Source organism: Oenanthe melanoleuca, chromosome 1, assembly GCF_029582105.1.
Source record: "Oenanthe melanoleuca isolate GR-GAL-2019-014 chromosome 1, OMel1.0, whole genome shotgun sequence".
NCBI classification, from domain to species: domain Eukaryota; kingdom Metazoa; phylum Chordata; class Aves; order Passeriformes; family Muscicapidae; genus Oenanthe; species Oenanthe melanoleuca.
This window is the reverse complement of record NC_079333.1, coordinates 88,088,585-88,113,488: the sequence shown is the minus strand read 5'-3', so window position 1 is coordinate 88,113,488 and position 24,904 is coordinate 88,088,585. Positions and strand designations below refer to the sequence as shown.

The 24,904-nt window shown below is 41.7% G+C and overlaps 1 protein-coding gene across 7 annotated transcripts in view; it reads left to right on the top strand.

The window, feature by feature from the left end:
• The first annotated feature begins 578 nt into the window (after positions 1 to 578).
• NAXD (NAD(P)HX dehydratase) overlaps positions 579 to 24,904 on the top strand; it is a 49,312-nt gene continuing 24,986 nt past the window's right edge. The window contains exons 1-7 of one of the 7 annotated variants that reach the window (XM_056504975.1): positions 579 to 838; positions 2,110 to 2,678; positions 3,853 to 4,224; positions 7,547 to 7,697; positions 8,713 to 8,758; positions 10,357 to 10,445; positions 23,076 to 23,184. In XM_056504975.1, coding sequence (XP_056360950.1) covers positions 2,129 to 2,678; positions 3,853 to 4,224; positions 7,547 to 7,697; positions 8,713 to 8,758; positions 10,357 to 10,445; positions 23,076 to 23,184 — 1,317 coding nt within the window. In that variant the 5' untranslated portion in view covers positions 579 to 838; positions 2,110 to 2,128. Of the gene's footprint in view, positions 945 to 1,401; positions 1,489 to 2,109; positions 2,679 to 3,852; positions 4,225 to 7,546; positions 7,698 to 8,712; positions 8,759 to 10,356; positions 10,446 to 23,075; positions 23,185 to 24,904 lie in introns of those variants that run through there. The other 6 variants (XM_056504984.1, XR_008841729.1, XM_056504966.1 and 3 more) reach the window with 6 other exon arrangements.

Below are 24,904 nucleotides of genomic sequence, written 5' to 3'. Positions count from 1 at the left end.
GACTGTGTTCTCTTGTCCAGTCACTGGTTACCTGGGAGAAGAGGCTGACCCTTACCCAGCTACAACCTCCTTTCAGGTAGCTGTAAAGTGATAAGGTCTCTTCTGAGGCTCCTTTTCTCCAGGTTAAACAACACCAGCTTCCTCACCTGCTCCTCACAGGACTGGTGCTCCAGACCAGCTTTGTTTCCTTCCTCTGGACTTGCTCCAGTATCTCAAATGTCCTTTGTGGACTGAGGAGCCCAGAACTGGATACGGTACTTGAGGTGTGGCCGCACCAGTGGAGCACAGGGCAAGTGCTGTGTATAGGGGAAAATTATGTATCTGAGCAAGAAATAGCACCTGAGAAGCAAATCACACTTGCTAATGAGGAGTTTTCTCATAAACACCTGGCGAGGTGAGGGATGGGAAGAGTGTGAAACGCCGACAGCAAAAAATGGAAAATTCGTGGGAGTTTATAAGAGCTGCCAGTTAAAGGGCCGGGAAGTCAGCCCTAAAGAGCCGGGCCAGGCGCTCCAAGCTCTCCCTGTGACCAAACGGGGCTCTAACACAGAACCCGCTGGGCGGCCCCGCGGGGAGGCGCGGAGCGGTGCCGGAGGGCGCGGGCAGCCCGCGGGGAGGCGCGGAGCGGTGCCGGAGGGCGCGGAGCGGTGCCGGAGGGCGCGGGCAGCCCGCGGGGAGGCGCGGAGCGGTGCCGGAGGGCGCGGAGCGGTGCCGGAGGGCGCGCCCGCCGCGGAGCCCGGCCCGGCCCCGGCAGCGCGGAGCGGAGCGGAGGCGGAAGCCGCGCCGATGAGCTGTGCGCGCTGGGCAGCGGCTGTGCGGAGCCCCGCGCTGTGCCGAGGTAAGAGCGAGCGGCCCTGCCTCGTCTCTCGCCAGCATGTGGGGACGGGGCGCTGTCGTCGCCCTGGCCGCAGTGGCCGCGGCCCTCTGGCTGCGGCGGGACCAAGGTACAAACCCCCGAGCGCCGGCCCGGGCGGGAGCGGGGGCCGGGTGCTGCCGGAGCCAAGGGCGGCCGGGCCGTGCGCGCTCCCCCGGAGGGAAAGGCCCCGGCCGGGGGCTGGGCCGGGGCGGGAGGGAGGCGGCGGCGGCCCCGTGACGCTCCTGCCGGAGAGCAAAACCGAAGCGAAGGGGCGGCAGCGCGGCCCAGCACGATGCAGCCCCCCCGGCTGCCGCGGGGGCCGGCCGGGCCGCTCACCTGCCCGCGGAGGGACGGCCGGGGGCGGGGGCAGCGCTCGCAGAGCCGACCCCCAGCCCCGCCGCAGGGCCGCCGAGGGCAGCGCTGCCGGGTCCCCGCGGGCCTGCGGGCGGCGCCGGCTGCGGCGCGGTGCGGCGGCGGCCTACAGGGGCAGCGCTGCCGCGCTGTGTGCCCGCTGCGGTGCGGTGCGGTGCGGGGGCAGCCCCCCGGCTCTGGTGACACGGCGCCCGCGGCGCGGCCATGTCGCTGCCCGCGCTGGCGCGGCGCGGCCCGGCACGGCGGTGCGCGGGGGTGAGGTAGGCGCCGAGCGGAGCTGCAGCGCCCTGTCTGTGCGTGTGTGTGTGTGCAGGGATCGCGCTCCACTGCGGCGGGGAGGGAGGGAGGGAGGGGGAGGAAGACAGGGAGGCAGGCGCACTGTGATGAGCAGAGCCTCCAAGTCCAGCCAGCGCCGTCGTCCTGTCGCTCCCAGCGGAGCCCGGGACGGGGGAGCGGCAGCGCACGGATGACTGCCTGAGTGGGGGCGAGAAGGGGAGCGCGGCTCCGCGCCGGGTGCCCGCTTGTTTATTTTTTATTTATCATCATCCTTTTCGGAGGGGGCGAGTCAAGGGGAAGAGGCGCTTTTCTTTCTAGTATTTTTTTTTTTTTCCCTACCTCACCACCCCCCTTGTTGCAGGTGCCCGCAGCGCAAAGCGGCGCCTGGAAAGTTTTGTGTGCGTGCGTGCGGGCTGCGAGCGGGATGCGGGGACCGGGGCCCGGCTCTCCGCCGCTGCTGCCGGGGCTGGCGTAGGCGCCCCCTGGGAAACCGCGTGCGGGCACTGAGCCCCCTCCCTCCTCCCCGCCGCCCTCCTCCGCCCCCTCCGTCCCTCCCTCTCTCCCTCCCTCCCTCCTTCCCTCTCCCCGGTGCGCGGCCATTGCAGTGACCCCGGCCGGCCAAGGATGATTACGAACACGCGGGGCTTCCTGTGGTCGGATCTGGAGACGCGGGCGCTGCTGGAGATCTGGGGCGAGGCGGACGTGCAGTCGGCGCTGGACGGCAACTTTCGGAACAGCCATGTGTACCGGGACGTGGCGTGCCGCCTGGCCGAGCTGGGCTTCGAGCGCACCCCCGAGCAGTGCCGCATCCGCATCAAGGGCCTCAAGCGGCAGTACTACCAGGCCCGGGACGGGCTGAAGAAGAACGGGCACGCCCGCAAGATATGCAAGTACTACGACGAGATGGACCGGATCCTGAGCTGCCGGGGGGGCCCCGAGGGCGGCCCCGAGCCGCTGGCCGCGCCGCCCGACGGTGCCCCGCCGCCCGCGGGGCCGCTGGCCGCGCCGGGCACGCCGCTCCGCAGCCGCGAGCTGGACGAGCTGGACGAGGACGCCGGGCCGGAGTCCCCCCGCGACAACTTCACCGAGGATTCCGGCGAGTGCTCGTCCTACGCCGACCACTCCATCAAGGTGGAGTGCCCGTCCTTCGCCATCCCCGTGCCGCCGGGTGACGGTGAGTAGCTCCGGGTCCTCCGCTCATCTCGCGGCTCTCGCAGCCCCGCTGCCGGCGCTTCTCAGTGCCTTTTGCCTTGTCCTGCTGCCTCCTGCCCCGTCCTCGGCGCTCCGAAAGGCGCCCGTGCCTCCCCCCGCTCCTGCACCTTGCGCTCCCCGTGGGCTGGGGAGCCCGGAGGGGAGCGGGCTGCTGGAAATGCTGCATGCCGGGGAGGGGGAGATGCTGCGCACAGGGACCCTAGTGAGATTTCATCCGCATTTATCAGTGGGAGACCCATGGAAAACTAGCGCAGAGATTATCGAGACAAAGTGTCAGGTAGCATTGTACAAGAAAATAAGCATCCTTCTCGCTGGATTTTCCTGTTCCCTGCGGGCTTTGTGCAGTTTTGCTAATCGGTATTAAAACAATGATGACGATAATACCTGAGGAATCTGCTTATTGTTGCAGACGGGCCAGAAAGCTAGGGGAGAGTTTTAAAATAATGAATTGCGCGAGTTGTTTCAGAAACACTGGTTCTAACTTTATCTGGCTTGCAGACAGAAACAGCACTTCGATAAACCCTGTCCTTTCCCTGTGCGTTCTTTACCGTCCGCACTTGTATTGTGGAGGTGTGGGGGAAATATTGCTTGTTTGCTTTCAATCTAGATTAAGGCAGGGTTTTTAATACAAACGTGAACCTGTCTTCAGAAGTTGACATCTCTTAGGAATCAGCCAGTTGGTTGACGTTTAAGCAACCTTTTTACACTTAAACCCCTTCAAAGAGTTGTTTACACTAATGTTCTTTTGAAATGCAAATCTAGAATGCCAACAGACTGAAACTCAATTTAGATTAATGTAATTACCTGCAATGCACAAATGAGGCTATACAATTTAATAACCTTCACTCAAATCTTTTTACAAGATGAAAAAGACTCCTATTGTTGAAGTTTAGTACTACAACAATTTAAAAATGCCTCTGTGATTTTTGTGTTACCCTTGCAACTTGGTAGAAGTTTGTGGGTTTGCTTTAGTACTCTGAAAGAAAAATATCTCAAATAAATACAGCTCACGTTGAGAAAGTGTAACATAATGCTTTGTGAGATGTTAGGTCACATCTTGTAGGGAGATTTTTGCTGTTTTCCTCTTAGAAAATTGTTTTCCATCAGAAAAATAATAGATTCTTTCCTTGCTTTAGGCTTTAAAGAAGTCAATGCTCCAACTATTACCCCACCTCTCAACCAGCCCAAAAGATCAAAAAAACGCCATACAAATTTGACATTGGATAAAATGATGGAAAAATTCCTGCAGCAGAGCATGGATACAGATGAGAAATTTTACAGATTCGAAGAGCAGAGGCTCAAAATTGAGGACAAGCGTCGGGAAGCTGAGCATGCTCGAGAACTCCAGATGTTACAGATGTTGGGACAGATGTTGGCTGGAATTTCTTCTACTGTATCACAAAGGTCACAGTCTATACCAGCAAGCCCGCCTCGGAGAGCGAACCATCGTTCATATGCGGATAACTTTAATTATAATGCTATGACAGCAACACTTTCTCCACCGATAGGTACTTCCCTCTACAGCATAAATAAAAAGCTAGGGTACTTTTTAAAACTTCTGTGTGAAAGCACTGGTAGGAAGCAGCTTTTGAAAATAAAAGCTAATTGGAATTATTTAATACTGTGGTGAAGGTGTTTGTCTGATGTCAAATGAAATTAAATCATTATTCGTACCATTGTGCTGATTATTTAATACAGGTGCGTTAGTTATAACAGATTTTGATGAGCAAAATGAAACCTGTAAACCTTGGGAACTTCTTTCCACATTTGTGTCTCTGTACAGTGAAGTTAGGAGGAGTTTTGTATGTAAAAAGCAAGTAAGAGAGTTGCTGAAGCAATCTGGAAGCATTAGTTACCTTGTAGCAGAAATTTTGCTACTGTTCTGCTTGAGTTTTCAAGCATAACCCAGTATATGAAGTTAAGGCTGTGCATGTGTTTTTTCAGGGCTGGGAAAAGAGTGGAGTTTTGCCTGCACTGAAGTAAGTCAGATGTTAAAGATCTAGCTTCTTTAAAATAAATTTATTTACAACAAAATTCTGAATCTTATCAATTAAACATTGTGTTATTGTAGTAGGTGTAATAGAAGATGAAAATATTTGCTTTTTCTTTTTCTACACCTGCTCTTTATAAATTCAATGGGCATCTGAATTTACTTTAAAGAAAAAGGCAAAGCAGTGTCTCAAGCATTGGTATTTATGCACAAGCTCTTCTTTCTGTACCTCGTGGGGGCCAGAATGATGGTGGCAATCATTAGCAAACTTGGGATCTGTGTACCTGTGGCATTTATCTTTATCATGGCCGTGGACTGCATGGGCAGGAGGAAATCAGGGATTACTCCATCACTGCTGGAACTAGAGTCAGATTGGGGCTTAGTGATTGTAGTCTGCCACGTGGAAATGAAACAAGTCTTACTCTGTTCTCATTCTGAATTTCACACTGCTTGGAAGAAAGAAAGGGTAGTTTGGAAAAAAAAAAAGAAACCACCCAGCATCAGTGTTGAATAATAACCTGGCATGCCAGATCCTAAGGGGCTTTCTTTGAGTCTTGAGAGGTTGTTCCAGTTGTGTGTTAGTCACTGATCCCTGTAAATTTGTGGCAGACTGGTGCGTACGCCTGTCAAGGGTTTAGGCTGGCAGATCTAGTTGTGTTTCTTGAGTGGATAGTTGTTGTGTAGGATTTCCTGGTGGCAGCAAAGTTTTGTAGATAATTTATGGGACATGAATGGATAGAGTGTTTCAAATGTTGTTTTCCCTTTTAAAATAAGGGAAAACTGGTGTGCTGCAGAAAATCCCTTAGGAAATCATTTAAGGTTCTAGGCTGGAGTGAAGGTACCTACAAGACCTTGCCATTACTTGTGAAAGTTTTTTCCTGAAAAGCTTAATTATGTGTAGCAAAAAAACAGGTTCAATTTTTCTCACTGGATTTCATCATATAGGTGTACAGGCATATTGCACTATGCAAAAATGCATTTTATTTATTTATTTAACCATAGCAAGAGTAATTCGAGATTCTAATCTTATAATTGGCAAAGCTGTAAGAAAGTGTTTATGCTAAAATGTGAACATAATGCTTCAGGCAACACATCTTTTAAGGAATTAAGATTTCATTTGTTAAGAGCTGAATATGCCATAGTGATTCTGTAAGTAGAGTAGGGCTATATTAAGAATGGCTTTTTGCATATTTCTGTTTTCTCTCCACTTACTGTGTAGTCACTTTGTATTCCCACACGAACAAAAACCAGCAGCAAATAAACAGAAGGCCTTCTTAACAATGCTGCACTTTAAAGGTTCCAAGCTATATAATATTCTTGTGTGGTTGAAAACCAGTGTATGAAGTGTGACTTAAAGAAAGTAATCTGCCCTGTTTTCAGAGGAGATGGGCATTTTGTTCTCTGGGTCACTGCAATGCTATTTTGGCCATAATCCAAAACAAGTTGTGGGTTTTTTTATTTTTTTTCATTCCTTTCTTCCCCCCTGCCCCATTTTTTATTATTTCTAAGTAAGAGTGGGATGCCTGTATTCAAAAGCAAAAGATCAACCAAGATATTTATCATTATTGAAGACTAAAGCATACTAGAACTGAAGATTAGCATGTCTAGTTCAGGTTTATATTCTGTGGAAGACAGAGAAAAAGATGCACTTTAATGATAGCACACAGTTTTGGAATTTTCTTGTTTATTACATTTTTTCCCCTTATTATGTTCAGTATTTCTGGAACAGCTTGTTTTTGGTTTTTTTCCCTTCTTTTTTTCTCTCCTCTGTATTTTGGAGTTGGGAGGTGGGGTTACTGAGTTTTATACAGCTGAAAATAAGGAGTATCATGGGAGTTGTTTTCTACATAATTACGTTATATGTGTGTAGCAGTTCCTTGAAGGGTTTTTAGAAGAGCTGTAAAAAAGAAAGTGAGCATGGCTGTGGTCTAGGACACTGATATTAGCATTAAAATAAGCCACTCTTCTGAACAAAATTTTACAGGTAATGAGCTTTTAAGAACTTGCTCTTTTAGTGTATTTGCTGGACTTTATAGTTAACACATTGTTGATAGAAGTAGTGATCTTCACATTTTTCTCATGTTAGGTAAATGTTTTAATTCTTTCTAGTTGTAATTGTTGAAGTAATTTTTTCTTCTAAATTTTCGTAGCCTTCTGAAACAGTCATTTGGACACAGCCTACTGAGTGTGCAGTTGTTTTAGTATGTAGCTTTGCATCAGAGATCTGGAGATGTATTATAGCTAAAAATGATGTTTGTGTGATATTTGTGATGATCTAGTGTGTTGGATTGTAGTTTTGCAGAAAGACTTTCACTATGCTTTGTAACCACCTACCAAAACAAAAAAGCAGTGAGATAGGCCCTGATTCTGCTAAGAGGTGCAAGTCTTTAAGGGGAAGCAAAATGTAAGGTAGGGTGTACATTTAAAATTCGGTTTCAGTTGCTTTGTGCTTGCTCTGTGGATGTGTTTAGTCCTTACTAAGTGTTCCTATTTCAGTTGAGCTTCATTATGGAACTGATTTCAGGCTGCACTGAGAAGATATTTGTAGTTACAGAATGTTTGTATAACTATCCTGGGTTGTTTTTTCTGTACCTGAGCCGTAAATTAGAGCTGTGAACAGTCAGTGAGAATATTCTCTTCATCAGACCCTGAATGCCACCTTCCCTAGTTGCTCACTGTTCTAAAGGCCTTTAAGTGACAAGGCATTTGGATTTTAGAAGTATGTCACTTTGTGTATCTTTGTGTGATTTTATTAGTGTACATGAGCGCTTAAAAGAAATGCTTGACATTAGTTTAAGACGGAGCATTCTTTGAAGTAACACTTATTTTCTTCTTTTCAGTTATAGAGAGATCTTTTTCACTACACAGAACACACACTCTGAAGGATATGGAGAACATTTTCCAGCTGGTGCGCAATGTTATCCCTCCTCTGACAGGGAAGAAGCATAAAGGTCAAGATGGTCGTATAGGCATTGTTGGAGGATGCCGAGAGTAAGTTAAATAGAAATTTGGTTTTTGCTTCTGACAAACCTTCAGGATGTCACAACTACTAGAAGCCATTTAAACTCACACTTAATTCCAGAGAGCTTCAATACTCCATTATCATGACCATGCATACTTAGGAAAGAGCATGGTACCTTGCAGATGTGTTGCAAAATTTTGATACTGAATGTTGCAGGAACTTAAAATGCTGTTTGTGTTTACCTTCTTTTTTGACCACCAAAATCTCTGCTTTCAGTGTAAGTCTTTTCCCATTTTATGATGAGGTTTTAGAATGAGTAGGGTAAGGCAGTGGCATATCTGATTTTTTTTTGCTTTCTTGAGAGCAGTGTCTCTGCATTTTCTTATGTTTTCTTGTGGGCTTTTTATTTTGAAAAATATTGGTGTATATTAGATTCTGTCAATATCACATACTGGAACAATGGAAATATTCTATTTCAGGTAAGAAAAGATGTACTGCATAAATCAGTTAAATGATGTACTGACCTAATACTTTGAATGAGCCACTACACCTTCCAGTTTTTCATTTTCCCCTTTTGAAAAGGAGATGACATCTTTCTCCTGTAAGAGAGGTCTACTGTTGGACATATGCCATTAATAAACATTCCATAAGGAGCAAAACAGTGCTGTCTTGTAGCTGGGTTGAATAGCCAGGAGTTAGGAGCTAATGGTCCTAAGTTTTTACCTCTTGGCTGAAGTAAGCACCTTTGGAGGGTGTTCATATCTCTCTCTTCAGTTTTTATAAAGAGAATTTAGGACAACTGAAATCACAGTTTAGGCACTTTAGTTAAGCATCTAAAGCCAGATGGGATTGATCCAGGTCACAGATCCCATATTTAGCTTGCAGACAGTTTTTGGCTCTTGTTTTGTTTGTCTCTAAAGTTTTACCTCTGTTACTTGAGAAAATTTTGCTGGTTTATGGCATGATCTTTGTAAATATTTATGTGGAAGATCGCTATCTAATCTCATTACTGTGCTTCCTAATCTAAATTTTATTTCATTTTAGATACACTGGAGCACCATATTTTGCTGCAATTACAGCTCTCAAAGTGGTACGTGTTCTTTTATACAAGTCCAAAAGCAACTTTTCACCATTTCTATTGCCTAGGTGTTATTTCTAAAATAGCATTCATTCTGTAATGCACAAGAACTTTGAGCTCAAGAAGATCTTCTGTTGAGCAAAGAAAATCCTTAGTCCAGAATTTATAGAAATACTTTATAAATGTGCTATTTACTGTATTTCATTCACTGTATTTCCTTTCTCTGTGTAAGGTAAAGTTAGAAGTATGTCTAGAATTAGACAATTTCAGGGACTTGGATAGGAAATTTCAAGACTTGATGAAATATTTTGTCCAAAAGTGAAAAATAAAATAACCTTAGATTATTGTTTAAAGTTATGTTTTTTTTGTGCTATAGTGAATTCTTCAGAATTTTTTTCTCGACCTGATAAAACTTTAGTCTAATAAAATTCTTACATGCTGCAGATTTAAAGATTGTGGGTAGAATTCAATGTAATTTCTAATAGCACATTTTATTTGCATTCTAATCTTCATCTAATATTTATCTAATCTAATATTTTCTAAGCTTTTATTTTTTTCCTAGAAGCGTGAACTTCCTTATTTTATTGACATATTAAATGGCTAAACAGACTACATAAATACAAATGTTCAAATGTAAACAAGTCACGTTTACATAATCTAATTTTCAGATTGCTGTATGTATAGTGTGTCAGTACTTTCAGTTCATTGTGTAGGTTTTACTTTTTGAAGATTTCTCTCAGTACATAGGTAACCATCATAGATATTTCCAGCCACCTCTTCCCTCAGGATGCAAACCCTCAAAGATTTAAAACTGAAATTATGTTCTTTAACCATATTATTATAAAATCCCAAAAATACTCAATTTTCTGTCCACTGTGTACAAATCCAGTGAGGTTCCTTACTGAAATCACTTGATTTGAGGTTACATCTGCACATAAACAGGCAGAGTAGCTTGAAATGTTACATGTATAGTAGTAAAGCAAAGAAGACACTTCCTTAATACTGGGAAATTTCAGTGTGCATGACTAATACAAGATCACTGGTTTGGTTACATAATTTTCTGGTTTTTTTGAGTTGGTAGCAGAAGTTTGAGACTCAACTCTTCAGCTTTAATGTTTATTTAACATAGGGTGTGTTGCCAAAATTGTGCTAGTCTTTTTCTCATATGAATTTGGCCCATTGAGTAGAAATGATAGGACTAGAAATGTATTCATGGGTTGCCATAGCTGTATTTTGCAAGCATGTTACAGTAGTATTATGGCTCTCTTACGTAGTTTTTCTCCTTTTCATCTGTTTTCTTTTGTTCATGAGACATTGTAGTCTTTGCTTATCTACAGATGAGAAACATTCCTCAAGTGGATAAAAATTTGAGATTTGTGTTTTCAGTCATTCTGTTAGTGAGAAACAAAAAAAATACATTGGAAGTTAGATACAAAAATAACAGAATGTTTCATACTAGTCTATGCCAAAATAGAAGAAACACAATAAAATTTATTTGAACTATTGGGAAGAAAGTATTCAGTTGAATTACTAGTTGAGTAATCTTTGGAATGGTGAAGTTATTATTAAATATAAATTTGATAATACTGTTTGCAAATTTTCTTTTTTAGGGTGCAGATTTATCCCATGTGTTTTGTACCAAAGATGCAGCAACAGTAATCAAATCATATAGTCCAGAGCTGATTGTTCATCCAGTTCTGTAAGTGACATACATTTTGTTAAATGAGCTACTCAGGCTTACTAGTTTTACTATTTCAGTCTGATAATCAATTAGTTTGTGCGGTGTTTTTTTTGCTGAGTTACTGGATGGATGAGCTGGAGATCACAAAAACTCCAGGCTTTGTCCTTTCATTACAAGCAGTTGAATATTAAATATGGGATAGTCAGTTGTGAATTTCTTTTCATGACTGTCAAAGTGCAAATTCTAAAAAGCAAAGATCTTTCTTTCTGCTTCTTGCTGATGTGTTCTGTGATTGTAATGCATTTGTCAATGAACAGTAGCAATATCCAGAACTACAAATTACTACAAGTCAGCATTTTGCAATCTGCATTTGAAAGGCAAATGGAGTGTGTTCTCTTGCTTCTTCAGCCCTAGTAGTATTTAACAGTAGTGTTATAGACACCTATGCAGAATTACTTGGCAAGAGAGATGTTAATTCTCCTTTTTCTTCATGGGTTTGTTGCTTGAGATATGCATCTGTTCTTGGGAATAAATAGATGTTCCAAAATTATATAAAATGCAGGGTTTAATTAAGAAGATGAAAAGTTTAATAAGTGACTGTCCTCCTAATTGGAAAAATCAGTGTGCATGTGCTTCTCTGAATTTTCCTTCTGAAATGTGTTTCTTATTGATGAACTTTCTCAGGATAAATTTGTTTCAACTAGGTGTTATGATGGTTTGCAATGAGCACTGCAAATGAGAATTTAGATATGTGCCTTAGGTATGTGCCTCTGCACATAGCTTGCACCAGTGCATGTCAGTCTGTTGATGTATGTAGCAAAGCTGTGATTAGAGTAGGAAAAGCATAATTTAAAAACATGTTTGTCAGATACTGCTGTCAGGAAGGATTTATGACAGCAGAAATATTTTGGTGTCTGAGAACAGCAATGGTTTTCCTTATGGGGATGCCCATGGTTGGAAGTCCTAAGTTTATTGCATTCTGAAGGTGGGTTTCATTCCTGTCTCTGGAGACAGAGGTGCTTAGAAGGAAGGCAGTTAAACAGGGTTGTGTTTTGTTGGCTGTTTTTTTCCCCCACTCCCCAAAGGTAAAAGAAACCCATAACTTTATGGATTTCAGACAAAATAAAAATGTTTGAAAGCAAGGGAGAGATGGGTAGGGTTTTTTACCAGTATTCTTTGCCTCTTCACTCTAAAAAGCATCTCTCCAGCTGGTGTTCTGTCTGATATCATATGATAGCAAATGCAGTGGAGAAGCCTAATGGCAATATTAGCATTTAACCTGGGGTATCTTGATGTGTTCCACTTGAAGCAGAGCATACGGTCATCTTGTCTGGTAACGAGTTGACCTTGCCTTGGGAAAAGCATTGTTTGTGTACGTGAGGGCTCTTGATAGCTGGTAATAGAAAACATTAATAGGAGAAATAGAAGCAGCCCAGAGGAAAAGGGAGGTGAAAACAGGGTTAACAGTAAACTTCTGTTCATGAAGGACCAGACTGTACCTGCTAAGAAAGAGTGGGATTTTTTTGTATTGTTTTTATACACAGATTCTCAGTGTCTTCTGTGGAATTCAGATTTTAGTGAAAACTCTGTTCTTTCTATCTGCAAAAAGAACTTTTGATTTTCAACTTCTGCTCTATGAGTTCCTTCAGCTGTACACAGTACAGTCAATCTACGGATTTTCATATCCATATTAAATCTGTGACTCAGTATTTAATACTTTTATTAAAACTCTGATTAATTTCACGCAGACAGCTGGGCTAATTGCATAATGCAGTGGATCTGTAAATATTGTTTACATGACATTCAAAATTGAAAAAATGCAAATATCTGAGTGATCAGATTTCACTTATTAAATTTTCTTATATTTTTATCTCTTCTGCTTCATTCTTAAACCAGGACAGAGGGAAAGAGAAAACGATCTTTTTTGGTTAGAAAGGAAACAATTTTGATTGACTCTACGGAGCCCAGGTTTTGTTGAAATTTACACCAACAGCCTGTTTTTCTTGTAAGGTGCTTTGTGTTGGTGTCACACTTTCTGTAAGATGCTTTCTGTGTTGTGGAGCTGTTGGAGTTTGCAGGCAGGGCGGCTGCTCTCGGTTCAGAGCCTGATCTCTTAAACAGCTTTGTACTTTCTCTCTTCACGCATGGGAGAACCTCTGGGTAAAACCACAAGCAGCTATGGCATTGTTTTCTTTTGTGTCTCTCCCTAAAACTTTGCTTTGTTATGATTTCTCCCTGACCCTTCAGAGTAACTAGGTAGCTGTTGTACCACTCTCTTATTATGCAAATGGTAATTATGGCCCCGTGTACTCAACTCCCTGTTTGAACAGCTTGGCATTTTGCCAGGGTTCAGCTGCCATTTTGTACTGCCTGGAGTCTGACATTTTATCATCTTAGCTGCCACTGCTTTCTCTGCTGTCTTTACCTCACAGGGGATCACCTCAAGGGAAGAAAATGCTCTTTTCTTGCCCCCTCTGAATGCTTGGGCTCTTCTGGCTCATTGGAGCTGCTGTTGCAGATCTCTGCCAGCATGACTGGTGAAGACATGTGCGAGTTAGAAGTTGGACTGGAGTGTTTCAGGTCTTTGGCAGATGTCTGTCACTTGAAGGATGCAGAGAATGTTGTGTGAGAGTGATTGAGCAGGATTGCAGAAGGAGGGTTATGAAAATGAACATCCCATCTTGCAGCCCTGCCAGGGCAATTCCATGTGACCTCAGATGTATTCCATCCTGGGAATCCTTTTGGTGTAACATTCCATGCTGGGGACACCCAAAGTGCCACTCTCTGTGGTTTTTGTTTCTTGACTTCATTCCCTGTAAGTGAATGTGAGAGCTGCATGTGACAGCTTGGGATCTGGAAAGATGGTGCTTCATCTCCTGCCTCTGTGTCCTCACTGCCTGAGCAGAATAATGAAAGCAGGATGGCTAGGGGCTGTGAATAGTCAGTGTTATCAATAGTAACTTTTCCTTTTTTATTCAGGGATTCTATCAAATGCATTAGGGCCCCTTCCACAATGACATGGTATTAGTCAAAAATTGACCAGCTAACCAGTTCAGTATTGTTGTTGTCTGACTTTTGCTTTCCTGTGAAGAAGCAAAAAATGTGTATCACAGAAGTTGGAGTCATATATTAATATACCACTTTACAGTCTTGGTGACATTGCTGTTCTTGGTCTTGTTACTGCTACCCCAGGTTTGTGATGCTTTTTCCTGTTTTGTCAGCTAATGTGCTCCTGCTGTAAATGCTTTACAAATACAGGCAAGATAAAACTTAGTTTTGCATTTTATTAAGTTTTATTGCAGGTGTTCTGTGTATGGATTTTTGCCATAGATGTGTGCACACTTCATGCATTTCCAGAGAAGAGTGTTCAGCACTTGTTTATATTTGCCATGTTAGTGGGCTGGCTCAGATCAGGTTCAATAGACTTCTTGGATACCTGTGTTGGGTATCCTGTCCTGGATAGGCAAGTGATTGCAGAGCTAAATGAGCTGGTTTTATGTTGAAAGAAGAAAGAAGAAGTCTATTGTGCTATATTCCCCTCTTGCAGGGATTTTTCATAATTGTGGAGAGATTTTCTTCCCTGTAGGCCAGAAAAGAGCCAGATACTACTGAGTAGCCCCCTTGTAAGCTGGTTATCAGACAGTTTGTAAAGTCAACAGCTGATATACTCCTTGATCTCCAGGGTTTTATCAGAGAAATAGAATGAGGTCATTAATTTCGTGTGGTACCAAAGAGGTAGCTTAATTTTACAGTATCCACCAAAAAAACCACCCTTGAACAAGGCATGGGTTTAGAACCAATACTTTCCTCTTAACCAGTTGTATCTCTGGTTTGTGTGGACCAGGAAAGATTGTCAGAATTACTAGAAGTCTTGCAGCTAATTGCAGAGTTCAGATTTTGGGTTGCATTTTGAAAAAGATGATTCTTTTGAGTTTGAAATAAGAATAATTGGAAAGAAAATTCTCCTGAGGCTGGACTGTATTGAGGCCAGTTACCTTTAATGAAGTAACTCAATGAAGACCAGGGTTTCTGGAACATATTTTACCTAGTTTTACTGAATTTTGTCTATACTTTGATTATTTGAAAAAACCATTAAAGTGAAGCACGGGTAGTTGAGGCTCTGATAAGTTACCTGAGCACGCTGAACCAGTGCCAAATCTCTTATAGAAGGCCCAGGAATAATAAGATTTTTGGCCCCCCGTAATTTATTATGGGGAGAGGAGATGCAAAAACATTGACGCAGTGTGGGAGGATGCTGATACCTTTTAGTTGTGTAGCTAAGGACAGCTATTAAACACTACTTCAGTGTAATGCTGGGACTAACCTCACCTTTGGATCAGCTGCTGGAAGAAGTGCAGAGTTGTTGTCACCAGGGAAAGTCAGGGAATAAACAGAGATTCCTCCAACAATCCAAAAGATGTCTCACAAGTGACTTGGCTGCTGGGTTCCTGTTACATCTGCAGAGAAGATGAAGGAAGACATAAACTTTGTGATCGTCCTTCCAAACCTCATTAGACGTCAGCCTGGCTAGGAATCACATGAGAAGGTTTGAGTTTTTTTCTTGAGTACTTAGGGAGAGATAAAGTTCAGTTTATGTGTGCTGAGTTAGAGAATTTATGTATTTAAACCTTTTCTTGTTCTGTCATGCACTGCCATGGCCAAAACTTGCTTATGGATCTGTTTCCCATGTCCAGCTGTCTTGGCAAAAAGCTGCTCCTCCTTTGCTGTGTGTTGCAGAGTGAATCAAATCTGGGAGGTGTATTCACTCCGTACTATAGTCCCTTTCCTTCCTGTTGTTGCAGAGGTCCCATGTGATCCCAGCAGAGATTTTGTCACCTCCTCAAAATGTGAGAAGTAGCCAAAGATTTTTAGCATTGCTGCAGGGAGTGCTGCTGTCCTTGCTGCCTTCTGATATGTCAGAAAGAGATGTACTCCAGTTAGATCTGGCCAAATTTATCTTCCTGAATGCTTGCCATTACCGCTGTGATTTGGAACCGGGATCAAATTTCTTTGGTGTTCCGTCTTTCTTGAGTTTGAGTGAAGGCACACATCCCTGGAGTTTGTTTTTGAAGGTTTTAGGATTCCCTTTTTTTTCCCCTTGAGACGACAATAAGCAAAGCAGATATTTAGGTTGAGACCTGTCCTGTCTTCTCATATGTCCACAGCTGACTGGAAGTGCTCTAGCCTGCTGGGTATTAATTCAACTATTATCTGTGCCTTAAGCATTGAATGTGAGGGCTACCAATGCGATGAAAGCTTGTCACTTTATTTACTGGTTTTAACATTAAGAAAAAAAAGCATTATTTTTTCTAGGGACATTTTTAATTTTTTGCTTTCTAAGGGAAATGACACTGTCATCTTCATTGTATGGCTTTTAAAGTCACAAGTTTGGATGATTGCTGTCCATTTGAAAAATATTAGACAGATTCTGTTTATCAATTCAGTTCACAGGAAGTATAATGGGTCAAGACCACTTCCATGAACTCTGAAAATAGGAGGTCAAGACATGTGGTTATCATTATCCTTTTGGGGAGGATTGTCATAATACACACTGGTTATGTGGTTGAGATCAAAACAGACTACAACTGCTTTAAGTATTTGTATATATCTAAATGCAGGTCATAAAATGATTGTGTTGGTAGCTGTGGTATCTTTACAAGGCTAGATAAGGTTTACCTTAGTGCTGTTGTCATGTCTGTATGAGAATCTCAGAAAACAGTCAGGCAACAGCTTCTTCTCCTTTGGGGGCTCTCTTAAAAGCAGCTCTGCTCTGCTTAAGAGAGTGTAGTGTTTTTAGAGAGTGTTTTGTGTCATGCTTTTGGGTTCGTTGATAAAGGGGCTGTTGTGGCTCTGATGTCTGCAGCATGTGACCACACAATTCCTAATGAGGCAGAACATCTCATACCCAAGTGAGAGCCAGGTGTCCAAGTAGCAGCTATGGAAAACACTTTCAGTCGTTGTCATTATTAAAAAAACCCCAAAGCGATATGGTCAATATGGCATTTTTTTTCTAAATGTTTACCTTAGTAGGTCATTCACACTTTTACTGCCTTGAAAGTAGAATAGGGAGCAAGCAAAGACTCTGGTATCTGCACTTTAAGAGCAGTCCCTTCCTATGAGCTTGTGACACCCCTGCTTCTCCTGGATAATGGGTTGCTGTTCCTGCTGCTGCTAATATTCAGAAGAAGCCTACCAGGTTCACCTCTGGTGTCTAAATTATATTAATGTCTGGAAACAGAGACTTGATTTGAATAGAATTCAGCCCTTCTGTCATTAGGGTCTTTATTTTTCTTTCATTTTCTTACCTGTTATTTAATCAAATTGTAGCTGGAAAATATGTATTGTCTATCCAGAATTGTACAGAATTTAAAGATTTAAGCATGTTAGGTGAAAATGACGCTTTTGTCTTCTAAACTTTTGGGGGTGCATTTTAATATGCTAGTCCTAATTTTAATAAATGTATCTTTATTGTCTAATTGCATCCACACAGCTTCATGCCAGTGTGTTGTCTCTGTGATTTGCTCAACCTGACTGAGGTGCTTGTTGACACAAGTTGATAATGGGCTCAGTGAGCTTCCCTGGAAGAAGCTTATTTCCAGTTCTGTTCATGGGACTGAAAGAGACTGCCTGAAGCCCTTGACTTCTGAAAACTTGGCATTAATTTACAAGAAAGATGATTTAAACGTTGGCATATACAGCCACTCTTGGAATAGAGAATTAGTTTAATTTCATGTTCAACATTTTTTTGCACTGTTTGGGTTTACTTTTTATTCCTTTCCAGGATAATTTCACTCCCTGTCTTGTTTTCCCAGTTTCCAATAAAAATCCCACCTAAGGTTTACCACAATTGGTAGCAATTAGCTTTCTGAGAGAGCTACTTCAGTTCTAGAGCTACACATTGTGTCATATCTTTGTCTCTTTTGATGTGTTGTATTACATGACAGATTCCAAGGGTCACCAGGTCTAACATTTGATTCACATTAATTATAATTACCTACAAAACTGAAACTCTTTCATCCTCAGATTAGAAACTTTTTCCCGTCCTTGAAGCTAAGTCTGTAGGTTTGCTATGAAACTGCCCCCTTAGTGTGGTTTTGTCTGAATTTGCATAAACAGACTTGTGCAGTGGTACATTTTGATGCATTTGGAGTTGCCTCAGTCATACCAAGTGTGTCCAGATAATGAACAGAATTTGAATAATGTGCTCTCCAGTGAGGAGCCATATAGTCAATCTGGTGACAGCAGTCCTGCTTTTGTCCTGTGTTTTTCTCTAGCAGGAGGTCCCAGTGATTGGCATTTTCTGATGTGCAGACCACATCTCTGATTGCTAAGGTGGTACCAGCTCTGCCTAAGACTCACGTGAAGAGCTGCAGTCCTGCTGCCTCCTGTTCATGCTGTCATTAATGCTTATCTACTATTTCTGTATCTCCTGGTTATACCCTTGCTGACTTTGCTTCACATTTTCTTGTTTCCATGTAAAATTTGACAAGGCTGCACCTTATCTCTTGTTCCTTTCCCTCCTCTAGAAATCAGTGACAGAAACTGTCATTCATCCTGGATGGGGAAAGCTGCTGTGTTTAGAGCTTTCTGTGATTATTTAAAGCTATTGCTTGGTGGCTTTTGATCATTTGGTAAAAGCCAGTCTTTGAATGAAATGTAGCATAGAACAATTTTTTTTGTTTTCCTGGAGACTTAGGGACGGGAGTGGTGTTTCAGGTCCTAGCTGTCAAGTGTGCCCCCCACTCTGGGCAGTGACCAAACCTAGAGTAGACTTTAAAGCAAATGTGACCTGTCAGGTATCTGTTATAAACAGCTCTAGAAGATGATTAGGAACTGTGGTGATATTAGGGCAGTAGCCACTCTCTTTGGTATTTGTTGAGGATTCTTGTTTGGTTTTTAGTGTTAGGAGTTTGTTTGTTTGTTTGTTTGTTTGTTTTTGGAAAGGTTGTTACATCAAGCTTTCCCTAAGATGGAGATCTAGAGAACTGTTTTAGGATAATTTTTGTGTGATAGTGAAATATTAGAAGAGTTCTGAGGAGCAAAAAGCTTAACTTAGTTATTCTTTCTTTATCAGCTCTTTACCTCAAGGCTGCCCCCAATGACTTCTCCCAGTCTGTACTCATATCTAGGATTGGCCCAATCCAGGGGCAGCATCTCACACTCACTGAACTACATGAAGTTAATGTGGCAAAAGTAATCTAAAGCCACTAATAATTTACAAAGAAAATTTGTCCTCGTGATTTTAGAGACTCAGTGATGTTTAGTTTGAAAAATCATTGTCTGTTTTGCCATGGAAAGTACTTTTCTCAATACATTCTGGAAGCAGAGAAAAGAGGAAAAAGCTAGACATGTGAGATGCTGAACACCATACTGTGGTCCTGTCTGCCCAGCAGCTTTAGGGACAGCAGATGATAGAGGTGTTGTGTCTGCCTTCCCAAGGGGTCATCAGTCATCCCAGGCTCCCCTTACCTCTCACTGACAGCCAAGGAAAGCTGATCAGACCCCATCTCTGGTGTCCTTTTCCCTCGTGTGCCTCCGTGGAACCCCCTCTGAACGTTTGCTTAGATCTGACTAATGGACAGTGTGTGAAGTTGGTTCAGTGATTGCTGACTTTAGCTTTAGACTGACCTAGGCAGCTTCACAGATACAACACAAGTTACAGAAGCTCCTTCTGCTTTTTTTATTAATTATTCTGTTGTTTTGCAGTTATTATTTATGTGTTTACCCTGTGATAGTTCTTTAATGTGTGTAGTCAGATACTTATTGGTTGCTTTGCAGACAAGCTGATGTTTTGAGGAAATGTTTGGGAGTTTGGAGGGATGTTGCTTACTTGCTTGGTTGAACAACAGCTTGCTGTCATAATCTAGATTTTCAACAGAATGGCATCTGATGACATGTCACATAACACATAGTGATTAGCTGAAAGTAGCTGTTGAAGATCTGTTCATTCCTCATTTATTCCCTGGTGTGGTTTGTCACTAGGATATTTTTTTGCACACATCTGCACAGTGGTGCTGTAGTTGACTCTCCATGTCTACAGGTGTTACTGTTAGAATTCAACTTCCCAATTATTCCTATTGTGTATGTCCATGGTGCAGAGTGTGTATTTTTATATTAGGGGAAAGCCAGACGAGTTCCCAAGGTCTTGCCCTATCACCTTCCAAAAACACTTGCTTTATTTTGGAAAATCACAGATTTTTATTTAGTCAAAGTCTCTCTCAAAGGTTTTACCCTCTTCTCAGAAACTGAAATACTGTTTTCTTCTGGCCTTAAGAGATTTCCTTACTTCTCTTTATATTATTACTAGCTTTGTGCTTTAGAGTGAGGGTATTGCATTTGTGATATCTCTTTTGGAAAAAAAACAAGTTGGATATCATATAGCTTTGCACCTCTAAAGGAATAGTGATTCTTACTTGATTCATTTCTGTCAAAGCTTGAAGATCACATCTCTTTTAGTCAAGGGGACATCTTCCTCATTCTTTGTACCTTTCTAGAGAGGTGTTGGGTTTTTTTAAATACAGCACTAGTTTCAGTTGTTGTTTCAATGTCTTGGACAGTGGAGGTGATAATTAAAAGGAGAGGTTTGAGATCAGATTAGTAACTAGGCAGAGAAATTGGCAAGAAGTGGCAAAGGAGGTTAACTGTGTTCTTTGTGTGAGCATAGCACACCATGAACAGCTGAGGACATGACATGCTATTCTGTGCCTCCAAAGTAGTTTTTTCCAAAGACATTTTTGCCTGGTTTTGATCCAAAGGCAAACAAGAACGTGCATTGACTTTTTCTATAATGATAAACTAAATACTGCCAAGAAATACTTATTACTCAGTAGCCAGGCACAATTATCTGTACAGGCAAATTATCCAAATTATTCTTAGCAAGGATTTTGACCCATGCCAACTAGCCATTCCCAACCACTTTTTCCACTGATGAGGAATTACCATGGTCCAGGAACTGTGCCTGACAGGCAGGTTGAACTTTGTCTCTTTTGAAGCCTGAGAATGCAGAGGCCATCTGATCTCAGTCAGAGAGTTTTTCTGTGTGTTTTTAAACATAGTGTGTAGACTGTAGCTGTTAAGAGCTAGAGGAATTTTTGTCTTTGTGCTAAATCCCATGGTCAGGAACATTCAAGGTTTACACCTGCCTGAAGAAAGCTGCTTGTTGATCATTTGTATCCTATCAGCTTTAAAATGCTACTGGTTTGGGGGGGTGTGTGGACATAAACTGTGAGATAAATAACAGCCCTTCCAGAGCAGCTGTAGATACAGGATATTGGTACAATGGCTATAGCTGCTATAGCTGCCTAGCCACAGCTATTGTGAACATCCAGTGTCTGGAAGTGAAGCTGCCATGATGCTGTTGTGAGACAGTATTTTTCTGCTTCCTTTATGAAGATTCAAAATCCATCAGTTACTTTACAGCATGTTTTTATGGCTGATTTTGCAGTGTAGTAGTCATTATCACCATTTTTAATCTCTTGACCCTTCACATCTTGGATTGCTTCTTGATGTGGTGTTGGAAAGGAGTTGAACATAATGTTTGTAAAATGCTTTGAAGATGAAAAGCTTCACAGTAGGTTTTTTATTATTACCAGAGGCAAAGTGTGCAGGAGTGGCTTAATATTGGACTGTTTATTTCCCAGGAGATGGCTTTGTTTTGAAAAGTGCACATTATCGATTGAGTTTTAGACAAAATTATGTTATTTCAATCCTGAATATAAATAAATTGACAAACTTTTTTTATGGTTAGATTATTTGCATAAGGTATTTGTAGAAGAGCAGAACATTTATTATACTACCTATGGCTCTATTTTTAGCTTATGTTTAATGAAGTTTTTCTTTAATGTATTTGGCTTCTACTGTCCAAATGTATGTTGAATCCAGACATCCTTACATATCTAGAAGTTGCAATGTTCTTACAACTATATGATATACAGATATATTTATTTGAGAAGTATACATATATTGAGATATATATTGCTCTTCAAAGCTGAAATAAGTTCAGTATGTGAACAAAAAAAAAGTGCTCTGCATTCAGAAATGGTGATGTTTTATTAGAGTTTTGTTTGCAGATAGTTTTTCACATGTTCAACCTACCACATATTAAAGACCTGGTTTTTTTTTTAAATAGAGATTTAGGTATTTCTTAGATAAATTTTATTTCCAACCTCTTCCTACATCATAAACTGATAGGTGACTGTACAGAGAAATAAAAAGTGAGCTGTTTAGCAGTTCTGCAGCTGCTATGGTCTCCATGCAAGGTAGAAGAGGAGGAAGGAGCTGCAGTGTGCAGATGGGAGTTCAGCTTGCTGGAGCAGGGCTGCTCGAGGGACAGCCCCGTCCTGCCGTGGCTCCCTGTGTCCCTTGCCCTTGCAGCAGGCGTTGCTCCCAGACAGAGCAGTTGTGTGGTGTCAGCACAGGCACGTCTGGGCTCTCAGAGCAGCTCTGCTCAGGCACAGCTGCTGGGCTGCGGCCAGCTCCGCATCCCTGCGCCCTTGAGTGGGATGCCTTGCTCCCTGTAGCTGCAAAAGCTTTGGGCTCCTGCCTGGCATTTGCAGAAATCATTGTGGAATTTGCTGATTCTGCCAGACACAACCCAAACACTTGTTCCCAAGTGCTGAGTCCCATCAGGACAGCTGTTGGTTATGAAAAACGTGCAGTGGCTTTCATCTGTAATAATACAGCTTTGTTGGAGTACTGCAAGCGTACAATAATCTGAGCAATACTATGAAGCAGTACCCCCTTGCTCAGCCTACAGGGAGCTTTATTCCCCCGTGCTTCAGTTAAAAAACGTTCATTTATTGTCACTGATGTCAGAGATGGGGAGGGAGAGAGGGAAAATTTTCCTTCCATACTGTCAGTAAGGATTAACTGCAGATGCTGGGCTGTGCTTGCAAAATATTCTGACCTATTTACACAACAAAACTGATCAGAACAAAATAAACAGTTCTGGTCAGTGGCTGAATGCTGTATTGTGGCAGCTATATTTGGCAGTGAATTTTCTCATTATTTTTCCAATGAAGACAAAAACCGGAATGCTATAGAAATTTTAAGCATTACAACAGATAATGCCCATACTGAATAGCTTGTTTCTCCTGTTGCCTTTTGGGGTAAAGGGACAATTTGGCTGCAATTCAGTTGGAACAAATTTTTATGAAGCAACTGACAAAAGCATATGAGTAGATTTATCATTCTGCCATGTGGGGTAATAAACAATTGCATCATTTCCAGCAAGCTGCAATATATACCTGTGAGATGGTGAATCTCTCTCCAAGGTATAACCTCTGCAAAGAAGCATTAAATAGGGTATTGTGGCAGACTCGAGAAATTGGTGGTTTCCTGCTTGGATTTTTTTTATTTTTATTTTGTGACAACTGTAGTGGATAGTTGCAGTTACCTCATTTTTATGTGATATCCCCTAAAGAATGAATTGAGAGAAATTTTTCATTTTAGCTACTTGGGCAACCATTCTATATTTCCTGGGTCACAGATTCTTGATAGTTTGGAGGATAAAATTGCCTGATACTCAAGACAGGAAATACCTCTTTCTATCTTGCATCCTGAATTCAGTTTCTGAGATTGCTAAAATGAAGCCTTTTTAAACTTCTCTCTTTTTGTTTTTTTTTTTTTTTTCTTCACACTTCCTTGTAGTGATAGTCCCAATGCTGTCCATGAGGTGGAAAAGTGGTTACCACGGCTGCACTCGGTTGTCATAGGACCTGGCTTGGGCAGAGATGAAGTTCTGCTTGAGAATGCTAAGGTAATGAGCATACTGATAATTTATCTGTGTCTTTATGTTGTATTGTATTAACCATTCCTATATTGTACATCATTGCACAAATGTTCTTGTCCTGGTTGCTAAGTATCAGATTTAATAAAATATTGTTGGCTGAAAATTACAGTTTCTACCTGTGGTCTTCATTGTTAAACTGTAACCTTCAGTCTGAGTTTTAGGCACCTGTATGGTTGATCTGATTTGCTTTTGTTTAGCTTGTGAAAGTCACTAATTAAGAAATAGGTGTTGGCATATCTAGATAAAAGGCTCTGTGTTTTCTTAGGTACAATGCACCAAAGAACAGGGACTGTGTCCTCTTACAATGAGAAATAATACTCATAATTATAAAATGTTGCAGATTTCTACTTTGGATAAAGAGATAATCCCATTTTCTGTTGAGCCTTAGTGAGAGCTGAAACAGGAGATTAGATAGTTTTTTACTTTAAATAATACGTACTTAGACAGTCTTCCCAATGATGTTTTGTATTGCTGTCAACACATCTTTGTGTGCTCAAAGTGTGTCTTTCAGTCTAATGTCAATCTAATTTTGTACAATTTAATTTTTTTTCCTGAGCAGTGTTACTGAATTAATCAGTGGCACTAACAAGTGGAATTAATATAATTTACAGAAATGTTGACAGTTACACGGTGAAATAATGAAACAGAGCATGCAAGAGGCTGGAGACTACACTATCCAAGTGTTTAGAATACCTTAAGAGCTATGAATGTTGTTGTTGCTAGATTTTGTTAGAGAAAGTTGCTGTTGGAGTTTCATGCTTCTTTGATTTTTTTTGGAAGGAAAAATGTGTATATTATTATGCAGAGGTGCAAAACTAATATAGATTAGAAAATAAAGTAAATAAATTTATTACAGCTGATGAAGAAATGCAATTGTATTATGAGTGAAAAATTTAAACAGATTTTATTATTTTTATAACTTTTTTCCTGAATTTTATTTTTTTACAGAAAAGAATATTTGAGACAATTCTTTGTTTTCTTGGCTAAAAAAATTAGTTTGATAGGGTTTTTTCCTAATGGAAAACAACTTTAAACAAAAGAAAATAAGAATTCATTTAGAATATCTAAGATTAGCTGCTTTTATGTCAGAATTCTGTCCATCCAGGGTTTATGTGCTTATCTGTACTACAGAAGTATCTGGAAGATTTCTTGATTGTATTTTTTTCCTAATTGCTAAAAATAATATTGCTTTCTTAGTGAATTACAAGCATACTTTTACTTCAGTCTGGCTGTCCTGTGTAAGCCAGCTTAGAGTTAAAGAAACAAACCCAGCCAATAAAGACAAGGCATTTGGAAGTTACTGCGTGCTAAAATCTCAGGGCACATTCATATGAGCTGTGGATCTGACCTTATTAATTTCAAGTCACATTAAAGCTCAAGTTCTTTGTCTGCACTGTAGTTGTGTAAGTGTTCATTAGTGCCCAGTGTTGAGGTTTTTAACGTGCCACTGGGGACAAGTGAGCCCTGGTTGCCTGTCTGAGGAAGAGTGGTGCTTCTCTGTGCTTAGAGAAAGCTGAGTCTCCCTCCTGCTTCAGCAGCGAATTTTAAGTGTCAAGAAAAAACCCAAGAGATGTTAGCATTGCTATTTTAAACTTTTATAGGAGGCTGGCTTGGTATAAAGTTTTCTGGTTTCCCTTTAAGCTGAGTGTGGCATGTGTCGTATGGACGCAGGGCTGGGAGGAAGGTG